Source organism: Mercenaria mercenaria, chromosome 11, assembly GCF_021730395.1.
Source record: "Mercenaria mercenaria strain notata chromosome 11, MADL_Memer_1, whole genome shotgun sequence".
Taxonomy (NCBI): domain Eukaryota; kingdom Metazoa; phylum Mollusca; class Bivalvia; order Venerida; family Veneridae; genus Mercenaria; species Mercenaria mercenaria.
The window spans coordinates 21,441,385-21,453,121 of NC_069371.1; the positions used below are offsets into that span (position 1 = coordinate 21,441,385).

At 35.9% G+C, this 11,737-nt stretch overlaps 1 protein-coding gene across 3 annotated transcripts in view; it reads left to right on the top strand.

Moving 5' to 3' along the window:
* LOC123532112 (SWI/SNF-related matrix-associated actin-dependent regulator of chromatin subfamily D member 1-like) overlaps positions 1 to 7,324 on the top strand; it is a 117,917-nt gene extending 110,593 nt beyond the window's left edge. For all 3 annotated transcript variants that reach the window (XM_053518708.1, XM_053518710.1, XM_053518709.1), the window contains 3 exons: positions 3,092 to 3,214; positions 4,129 to 4,230; positions 4,828 to 7,324. In XM_053518708.1, the coding sequence (XP_053374683.1) occupies positions 3,092 to 3,214; positions 4,129 to 4,230; positions 4,828 to 4,884 (282 nt within the window). In that variant the 3' untranslated portion in view covers positions 4,885 to 7,324. The remainder of the gene's footprint in view (positions 1 to 3,091; positions 3,215 to 4,128; positions 4,231 to 4,827) is intronic.
* The last annotated feature ends 4,413 nt before the right edge of the window (positions 7,325 to 11,737 follow it).

Here is an 11,737-nt window from a genome sequence, read left to right on the forward strand (position 1 = left end):
AAAAACTATAAGAGCTACAGCTTTGTATCTTTGTACACTTGTTTGTCATCATTAGGTGACCATGTAGGCCAAGAACCATAACTCTAATCTACATTTTGTCAGAATTATGGCCCTTTTTGTACTTATAAATTCTGAACTATAACACTTTTGGTGAGCCTGCTTGCGGAATTGAAGACATAGTTGTCCAAATGGCTGTTCTGTGTATGTGCGTGCGTCAGTGCGTGCGTGCGTCCCTTTATCTGTGCGTCCTGCCGTACAGATTTGTTTGTCCGGACCATAACTTTGACATGCATGGAGCAATCTTGTTTATATTTGGCATGAATGTTAACCTTAGTGAGATGGTCATGAGCAATTCCCAGGGTCCTGTCTCAAAGGTCAAGGTCACAGTTGGAGGTCAAAGGTTATGTCAGATCTTGTCCATCCCATAACTTTGACGTGCATTGAGGAATCCTGTTTATATTTGGCATGAATGTTTAACTCAATGAGACAGATTGTCTTGGGCAAACCCCAGGTTCCTATCTTAAAGGTCAAGGTCACAGTTAGGTGTCAAAGGTCATTTTAGAGCAAGTCCAGGCCATAATTCTGATAAGTATGGAGCAATCCTTTTTAGCTCAACTACTCGAAGAATAAGTAGAGCTATCCTACTCACAACGGCGTCGGTGTTGGCGTCCCACTTTGGTTGAGTTTTTTGTACCAGTCCACATTTTGACAAAATCTTTTGAGATAAAGCTTTGAAACTTTCAACACTTGTTTACCATCACCATGTCCAATTATAGGCAAGAGTACATAACTCCATCAAGGATTTTGGCTGAATTATGGCCCTTTTTGACTTAGAAATCTTGGTTAAGTTTTTTGTACCAGTTCATGTTTTGTGTAAAGTGTTTGACTTATGGCTTTGAAACTTTTATCTCTTGTTCAGTATAATAGTCTCTATCTGTAGGCAAGGGTACATAACTCTGTCAACTATTTTGGGTGAATTATGGCCCTTTTTGGACTTGAAAATTGGTACAATTTTTGTACAAGTCCATGTTTTGTCAAAACTATTTGACTTTGAAAGTTTGAACAATTGTTTATCATCATGATTTCTATCTCTAGGCAAGAGTACATAACTCTGTCAAGTATTTTGGCTGAATATGGCTCTTTTTGGTTTTGGAAATTGGTTCAATTTTCATACAGGTCAATGTTTTGTCAAAACTATTTGACATGTGGCTTTGAAACTTCTAACACTTGTTTATTGTCATGATTCCCATCTGTAAGGAAGAGCACATAACTTTGTCAACTATTTTGGCCCTTTTTGAAATCATTTAAGTTTTTCATACCAGTCCATATTTTGTCTAATCTGTTTGTCATATGGCTTTGAAACTATGACCACTTGTTTACCATCATAGTCTACATACCTAGATCAAGGACTTTAGCTCAGTTATGGCCCTTTTTATGCCCCCGAAGGGAGGCATATAGTTTTTGAACAGTCTGTCAGTCTGTCCGCAATTTTCGTGTCCTGTCCATCATTTGTCATCGATGGATGGATTTTCAAATAACATGGCGTGAATATGTACCACAGTAGATGTCGGCTTGCATGACTCAGTTACCTAAGCTACAATAGATCAAGGTGTCACACTTAGGACATTAAGTGAAGTTTTCATTGTGCAATTTCGTGTCCGTCCATTCTTTGTCATCGATGGATGGATTTTCAAATAACTGGTGAATGTGTACCACAGTAAGACGACGTGTCGCGCGCAAGACCCAGGTCCGTAGCTCAAAGGTCAAGGTCACACTTAGACGTTAAAGGTAGTGCATTGATGGGCGTGTCTGGTCCATATCTTTGTCATCGATGGATGGATTTTCAAATAACTTGGCATGAATGTGTACCACAGTAAGACGACTGTCGCGCGCAAGACCCAGGTCGTAGCTCAAAGGTCAAAGGGCACACTTAAGCTTAAAGGATAGTGCATTGATGGGCTGTCCGGTCCATATCTTTGTCATCGATGGATGGATTTTCAAATAACTTGGCATGAATGTGTACCACAGTAAGACGACGTGTCGCGCGCAAGACCCAGGTCCGTAGCTCAAAGGTCAAAGTCACACTTAGATGTTAAAGGTCATTTTTCATGATAGTGCATTGATAGGCGTGTCCGGTCCATATCTTTGTCATTCATGCATAGATTTTGAAATAACTACGCATGAATGTGTGACACAGTAAGATGACGTGTCGCGCGCAAGACCCAGTTCCGTAGGTCAAAGGTCCTAAACTCTTAACATCGGCCATAACTATATATTCATTCAAAGTGCCATCGGGGGCATGTGTCATCCTATGGAGACAGCTCTTGTTTGACATAAAAATTAGTTAAGTTTGGCATACCATTCAATATTTTGTTTTAAAACTGTTTGGTATATGGCTTTGAAACTTTGAACACTTGCATACCATCATGGTCACACATTGCCATATAGTGTAAGACTTATCCAAATCCACAAATGCAGGTACATTGTTTGTCTCATCTATTCTTTTTCTTTTGTCGGAAAATCTCTGGTAATATTTTGATCCTATACTTCTATCAATGCTTGGAATAGTCGAGCGCGCTGTCAACAGACAGCTCTTGTTTTATTTGGCGTAAATGTTCACCTCTATGAGACTGAGTGTTGTGCGCAAACCTTGGGTCCCTGTCTCAAAGGTCAAGGTCACACTTGGTGGTCAAAGGTCATTTTAGAGCTTGTCCGGGCCGTAACTTTGCCATGCATAAAGCAATCTTTTTTTTATTTGGCATAAATGTTTGCCTCAGTGAGACAGGGTGTCGCATGCAACTCGAAGTCCTTTTGACAGTTGGCGGGCTCGGCATGTTGCCCCTGGGCATCTTGTCTTACATACTGACCAGCACTTGCAGACAAGCGCTGGCGCCTGTAGGCGGTGCTCTTGTTAAAAAATGCAAACTTTTCCATATGCAAAATGTCTTCTTTTGGTGTTTCTCTAGATTTGTGACATAAAATTTCGCTCCCTGAATATATGTCAGTAAGTAATGTTTCTACAATAGTGAAAATTGTATTATCTCAGAATATTGAGAGTTGTTTTTTTAACATTGTTGTATAATTACTTCAGATACATGAGACCGTTGAGACAATAAACCAGTTGAAGACAAACCGAGAGTTCTTCCTGAGTTTTGCCAAGGATCCGCAAGAATTTATCAACAACTGGCTTATCTCACAAACAAGAGACCTCAAGGTATACCTTTAGTGCCTTTGATGATAAGCTTAAAATGATACCAAAAGGAACATTAAGAATTAGATACAACAATATCAGCATTATTTCTAACCTAGTAAAGCCATTCAGTAAGTGTTTTATAACATGACATAAGAACTAAATAATATTTTTTGTAATTTTTAAATAGTTGAAAAGTTTTGAATAGCCCAGCAGAATTTAGGACAATTTAGGCAATTTATAGAAGGAGTTGTGTAATATTACGAGTTGCCCACCCGCTTAGCTCAATAAGGAGGATAGCGGGGTTGGGAGTTCAATCCTCTGGCAAGGTGTTAGTTCTTCATGACAGTTTGATAAAGGACATTGTGTCTGAAATCATTCTTCCTCTACCTCTGATTCATTTGAGGAAGTTGGCAATGACTGGCGGAGAGCATGTATGTACTGTTATGTAATCCAAGAATACTGGTTAGGTTAACTGCCCACTGTTACATAACTGTAACGCTGTTTAAAAAATGGGCTTGAAAATTGTTAGATAGCTTAGTATTTGCAAAAATTAGAATATATTTGAGAAAATAAGAAGACTGAAACTTTGTTCAGGTCAAAGTTTGCCTGCTTAGCTCAGTAGGGAGAGCACAAGTCTACAGATTGGGTGGTCGTGAAGACGATCCCCAGGTGGGGTGTATGTTCTCCATGATGCTTTGATAACAGACATTGTGTCTAAATTCATTCGTCCTCCACCTCTGATTTATGTGGGGAAGTTGGCAGTTACTTGCAGAGAACAGGTTTATACTGATACTGAATCCGGGAACACTGCTTATGTTAACTGTCCACCGTTTCATAACTGATAATACTGTCGAAAAACAACATTAAATACAAAACAAAGAAACAAGCTGTTCAAGTCAACATTGCAAGTGACGTTTCTGAAATATTTGTTACAGACAATGACAGATGTAACAGGTAATCCGGAGGAAGAGAGACACTCCGATTACTATGTGAGACCATGGTCACAAGAAGCCGTCTGCAGATATTTCTATGGAAAGGTGAGTCAGAAGCAGATGTTTTTCATAGATATGATTTAACGTTTGAAAAGGGAACCAATCTGCTGATGTTTTCTAAATGAATTTTTGTCTTGTGTGTAAGACCATAGTGACAAGAAATATTTACAGATAAATTCTGCTGTCAGGGGCAAATAAAGTGGTTACAGTTTTGTTAATTCATATTCTCAGGAGGCTAATAGTTTGCAGCATTAAAATTGAAAATGTTTCCCATGGTCAAATATTAATGATGTACGCCCAACTTGTGAGAAATAAAGAGCTATATGTTACAACATTTCTGCAGGTATTTGTTTCCTATGAAAAGGAAATCTATCGAATATAGCAAAAATAAATACTTTGCAGAAAATCTATGATTTTACAGTACTTATAATGGGATGCCCTACAAGCCATAAGTGGTAAGTAAATAACTAAATTGTCCTCAGTTCAGATTTTTGAATGGATTATTTACCTATGTGTATTTTGTATGTGTTGGAACAATATTTAGACTTCAGACAGGTTATATCATTCTTTCATTGTGTTGTTTTCACTGAATTTATGGTCTGCGTTCATTCTAATAAAATTTGAACTTTGCTATGTTTGCAGGTTCAGCAGAGACGGATGGAGTTAGAACAGGCGCTTGGAATACGCAGCAATACATAGAAACGTAAACATGATACGTGTTCGTAACATTGTGTTCACCTGTCCTCATTATGTAAATTCTTCATCAATTGAAGCTTTGTAAATAGATAGACTGTGGCAGATCTGCAATATCATTATAGAATCTGTGTGAAAGAAAATTTTGCAATAGCAGGTTTTATTTGAATTTCAAAATTGGAAGGATAAGATTATTTGAAAATTCATTAATTAAATAAAGATATTATTATCTGAGATGCAAATATAAAAAACATTGTAGAGATTGTTGTTTTGTGACTTTAAAGATGCCCAATGCCTAAAGTATTGTGAGAACATGATTGTGAATGAACAAGGCGTTGTGTATGGTTTGTTTTCTTTATTGCTACTGATAAACAAATTATTGTCTACAAGTATTTTGGGCAAAACAGACATTATTTGACATGATGCCAAATCTACAACAAATAGTTTACCTTTGGATATAGATATATACATCAGATGTAGAAAATCCACATCAGATGTATTTAACTTTACTAAATACATAAATTAATTCTGTTTGTAGAGCTACATTCATGATTAAAATTAATGTCATGCTGTAACAGTCGACTGTTAAAACTTACAGATTTTTAGTGGTAGTACACATTAATACTGTGTTAGCTATACATGTATTAAGTGCGTACTATTGTAAAACTTGCATATAGTATTGTTAATACACATAAACATGGTATGTAGAAATAGTTTATATTTTTTCAACTATGAAGTTTGGGTCTAGTATATAATTTAATTAAGCTTTGTTCACAGGATTTTTATATTTATAAAAGCAAGATCTTTGTTTATGGTGTATAATTATCATTATCACATGTTGATTTCAAGTCTGTATAGAATGGAATATTTCAGAAGTTTACAAAATAAAATGCAGTTGTCAAAGAAGGATATTAGGTGAGATGACTGAAAATACTGACAGTTACGCATGTAATATATCTAATTATGTATTCATTCAGCTGATAAAGTTGGACTCGAGCCCTTAGTGACAAGAAAATATTTGTCTGACAAAAAGCCTGCTGTAAATACACTGAACATTTGTAGTCATTTAGTATTTTTTGTAAATACTTAGTCTATGGAAAATCTATGCGAGCTATTGTTATCGCCCTATGTCCATTTGCTTGTGACGTCAACAATGGTACTGTAAAGACTAGAGGTCATGATGACAACCCAATCTAAATGAAACTTTGTGAGAATATTTGTCTTGATAAAATCTTAGGCTGTTTTGATACGGGGTCATTTTGGTTGAAGAACTAGGTCATATAATAGACAAAACCTTGTTAGCACTCTAGAGGTCACATTTTATTTTTCAGGTTAAAAGCTTATCATTAGTCAAAATTATAGACAAACTTTGTTATCATTTTAGAAGCCAGATTTTTTAACTGATCTTCATTAAACATGCTCAATATGTTTTATCTTATAAAGTCCACTTTGAACTGGGTCTCCTAGGGTAAAAAGTTGGTGAAATTGTAGAAACAAGTTATTAATACTCCAGGGGCTACATTTTCTACTTGACCTTTGTGAAACCATGTCAGCCAGTATTTTATTATTATATAAAATCTAGGAACATTTTGAAATTAGGTCAACATGGGTCAAAAACTTGGTCATTTGGTGGTATCAAAGAAAAACTTGGTTACCACTCTGGAGTCCTCATAATATTCTGGTCTTCATGAAAGATTTACATAATGAAGTCATGGTCAAGTTGGAATTTGGGTCATCTTCAGTTAAAATCTAGGTCACTAGGTTGTGTCCTAGAAAAGTCTTGTAAAAACTCATGAGGCCATATTTTTGCCTGATCAATATGAAGCCTTACCAGAATGTTTGTCTTAATGAAACATAGGTCAAGTTAAAAACTGGGCCATCTTGCATATGAACTAAGTGATATCATAGAAAAATGGTGACAAAAGTCCATTTCTGCCTGATGTTTGCCTAAAAAAAATCTAGATCAAACTGGAAATTGGTTAATCTTGGGTCGAAACAAAGGCAGTTGCCTTTAAGGCCCTCTTGGTAATTTTTTCAACATTTAACTATTGACATTCCATCTGTAAACTTACTGCCTTTTGTAATGTAAGAAAGTTGTTACCTTTATATTGTGTCAAAGTTTGGTAACATATTATCTTTTAATTTCCTAAAAGCATAGAGTATCTGGTTTATGAGGGAATCAGTTGTTCTGGGTATCTTTTCTTCAGGTTCAAAATGTATTGAAGAAAATTGATCTTGATGCAAAATTGCTTTGTTTTTGAGAAAAACAATTACGTTTCAGAGCATAGGGTGGTGCTTGTCTGTATAGTAAAGTGTACAAGAGTTATTAAAAAGTAAGAAATATACATACCAATAAAGCATGAATGTGGATAATGTACGATTGCTGGTCATTGTGGTACATGATAACTGTTGTATTTGAGTATGAAATAAATTTTGTCAAAATGAGCCTTTTTGTTTCTTTTGTTTGTTTGTTTTTAGCCCACCATCATCAGATGGTGGGCTGTTCAAATCACTCTGCGTCCGTGGTCCGTCATCCTTCCATCCGTTAACAATTTCTCCTTTTCGCATCTCCTCAGAAACTACTGGGGGGATTTTGACCAAACTTTGTCAGAATGATGTATAGATACCCTAGTTGTGTCCCCTGAAAATCGGACTGGTTCAACGATTTTTGAGTGAGTTATGGCCCTTTGTTTATTTTGATTTTTAATATAATTTTATATCCAGTAGCCCTCCATATAGTTAATTGGTTTTTTATGGCCTTACATGTAGAAGGGTCAAAGTCTGCAGACACTAATGCACGGCTACTAAACGCTAGCGCCACCACCAAATTGTGGTGATAAGGAAAAGAGCTATCGATATTTCCGTGGTGCAGCTATCGCCCGTTTGAAAAATGTAAGCACGTGAGTAAAATTTATATTTTATCTTATATTTTTATTAAAAGAACTTTTTTCAAAAATCGGAGAATGTAGTTCCGTGTAACAACTCTTTAACTAGCGATTGGCTGTGATTTCATTAAAATAATATGCACATTGTGGTGTCAGGAGCTTTTCTCCCGAATCTGACAGTGGCACATTTTCATATCGGCCAGTATTCGAACACCATTTCGATAACTGGACTCACTGTAAGAATATACCTGCGCATGCAAATGGTGTAGAAATGATAAATAACTATATACGCACACCCATGAATAATAGAATCTCGGGCTAGAAGAAATATTCCAGGATTTTTAAAAGTGATGGCGCTATAACTCTAGTGATGGCGCTATACAGTAGTGGTGGCGCTGTTACGGCATTCAGTAATACGAACTGCTGACGCATCCGAAACAAAACAAACACCAACATTCTCTAACTGATAATATTCCTGCAAGGAATTATGTTATTAAAGAAAGAAAAAACACGATCATAGTTTATTTACCTTTATGAAACATTCTCTATACAAGAAAAAATGAACAAAATACTCACAGACCCTTGGGACTCTTGTAGTCAAAGTAAATATTTTCCTTTGTTTAAAATGTTAATGTAGAATTATTTCTAACCTTTAAATATTCTACCTAAATACTAACGTAAGTGTAATTTAAATTCAGGTCATGAAAAATAGTAGCAATACTTTTATTTCAAACAAAGATTTGTGTAGAATTTATTTGTTATATTAAGATTCTGAAAGTTACTTGCCTTTGTTTTTTACGTCGTTTGCATGTTTTGTAAACAAAAGACCCTACTTTCACAATTCTTTCTGAAAAGTGCAGTACATTTTCAATTCCAATCGATTAAATATGATTAATCAATACAGTTTAGATGTATAATCTGAATCCATATACATGTAGATTATTTTGCGGTCATGTAGAGGTTACTACATGTATTTTGTTGAGTAACGTAATTTGGGTGTAGTGTGGGATAGGTTGATAACATCAATTATTGTAGAAATTTCCGTGGCTTGCAGTCAGACATTTTCATATTTTAAAATTAAATATATCAGCCACTAATCATATACAACAGCGCCACCACTACTGTATAGCGCCACCACTTGAGTAATAGCGCCACCATTTTCAAAAATAGTCTGTGTTTTAACTTTTTACTGTGTTTTTCGTAATTCTTTGGTGTATGGGAATACGTGTAATTCAGTTTTACACGATTTGCATGCGCAGGTATGTTTTTACAGTGTGTCTTATCATCGGAATGGTGTTCGAATACTAGCCGATATGAAAATATGCCACTGTCAAATTCGGGAGAAAAGCTCCCGGCACCACAATTTGCATAATATTTTAATGAAATTACAGCCAACCTCTAGTTAAAGTGTTGTTACACGGAACTACATTCTTCGATTTTCGAAAAAACTTTAATCAATAAAAATATAAGATAAAATATAAATTTTACTTACGTGTTTTCAAGTAGAAACGGGCGGTAGCTGCACCACGGAAATGTCAATAGCTCTTTTCCTTATCACCACAATTTGGTGGTGGAGCTAGCGTTTAGTAGCCGTGTAATGAGATAATGATTCAAGTTGTTCATTATTTTCCTATTACACCTCAGCAGTGAATAGACTACACCAGTAGATTGATGATTAATTTGCTTAGTACTCAGATTTCTGGGTTTAATTATTAGTTATATTAATAAGAAAAATCTAATAATTGCATGTAACTCATTAATGGTGTCATCTCTGTTGCTTAGGGTATGGGTTTAATTATTAGTTATAATATAAGTAATTATATGTGCATTCTCTGTTTCTGTAATGAGAAAAAAATGCATATAACTCATTAATGGTGTCCTCTCTCTTGTTTAGGGTCAAGGTCACTTGTTTTGATCTAGTGACCTACTTTTTTGTTTTTAACCTACAACATTCAAATTTGGACTACATGTATAGTTTTAAGTGGCTAGATGAACCTTGACATGAGTTGACCTTGATCTTGACCTAGTGACCTACTTTTACATTTTTGAAGGTACAGGCTTCAAATTTGGACCACATGCATAGTGTGTTCCGAAATAAAATTTGACCTTGATTTTGACCTAGTGTCCTACTTTCACATTTCTCCAGCTACAGCCTTCAAATTTGGAACACATGCATAGTTTTGTGTACCGAAATGAACTTTGACCTTTAGATTGACCTAGTGACCTACTTTCACATTTCTCATTCTACAGGTTTCAAATTTGGACCACCCGCATAGTTTTGTGTTCCGAAATAAAATTTGACCTTGATTTTTACCTAGTGACCTACTTTCACATTTCTCCAGCTACAGCCTTCAAATTTGGACCACATGCATAGTTTTGTGTACCGAAATGAACTGACCTTTTGATTGACCTAGTAACCTATTTTCACATTTCTCAAGCTACAGGCTTCAAATTTGAAGCACAGGCATAGTTTTGTGTACCGAAATGAACTTTGGCCTTGAAATTGATCTAGTGACCTACTTTAACATTTCTTAATCAACAGCTTTCAAATTTGGTCCACATGCATGGACCACATGCACAGTTTTGTGTACAGAAATGAACTTTGACCTTGATTTTGACCTAGTGACATATTTGTGCTTTGCTCATAGCACATTCATATATTGACCAAACTCTTTGATATTTGGTATGTAAGTACCTTGTATGGGGCCAAAATTACCAACTGGTATTAGAGGTCACTGGATCCAAGGACTTTAATGACCTGGATTCTGACATAGTTTAGGATTTTGAGCTAGTCTTGAAATTTGGAACATTCAAAAATGACACAATGGTGGGTGCCAAGATCACTTTGTGATCTCTTGTTTTCTGTATTTTATTAGCTCACCTGAGCATGAAGTGCTCAAGGTGAGCTATTGTGACCAGTCATTGCAAGCATCCGTCAACATTTGCCTTGTTAACTCTCTAGAGGTCATGATTGTCACCCAATCTTTATGAAACTTGGTCCGATTGTCTTGATAATCTCTAGGTCAAGTTTGAAACTGGGGCATGTGGGTTAAAAAACTAGGTCAGTAGGCCAGATCAAAGGAAAGTCTTGTTAACACTTGAGGCCACATTTATGACCCTATCTTCATGAAACTTGGTCAGAATGTTTATCTTGTTGATCTTAGGCCAAAGGAAAATGTAGTTAACACTAGAGACCACATTTTAAGTTTGAAACTCATGAGAATTGGTCAGAATGTTTGTCTTGGTGACCTCTAGGTCAAGTTAGAATCTTGGTCATGTGGGGTTAAAAACTAGGTCACCGGATCAAATTAAAGGAAAAGCTTGTCAATACTGTTGAGGTGACATTTATGACTCTACCTTCATGAAACTTGGTCAGAATGTTTATCTTGATGATTCAAAGGCCAAGTTTGAATCTGGGTGATGTGGATTCAAAAACTAAGTCATCTGCTCGAAACAAAGGAAAAGCTTGTTAACACTGTAGGGGCCAGATTTATGACCCAATCTTCATGAAACTTGGTCAGAATGTTTATATTGTTGATCTTAGGCCAAAGGAAAATGTAGTTAACACTAGAGACCACATTTTAAGTTTGAAACTCATGAGAATTGGTCAGAATGTTTGTCTTGGTGACCTCTAGGTCAAGTTAGAATCTTGGTCATGTGGGGTTAAAAACTAGGTCACCGGATCAAATTAAAGGGAATTCCGATAGTTTTTTATGCGCATCTTTCTGCGCAGCCGACACTTTCTATGGAAAACTGAACTGAAGTCAACATTTGTTGAAACATGTTACAGACAATCTTAAATATGAGGAATCTTGAATGAAATAACATTTTTGATAAGTTTTATCAGTAATCAAATGTTGATACTGGTTTATGTTGTATTGACAAGTATCATGCCTGACAGGTATCTTGCTATTTTTGTGGTTGTGTTTTCACATCGCATTTTGGTACAAAGACAGTGTTGTTCATATAATGTA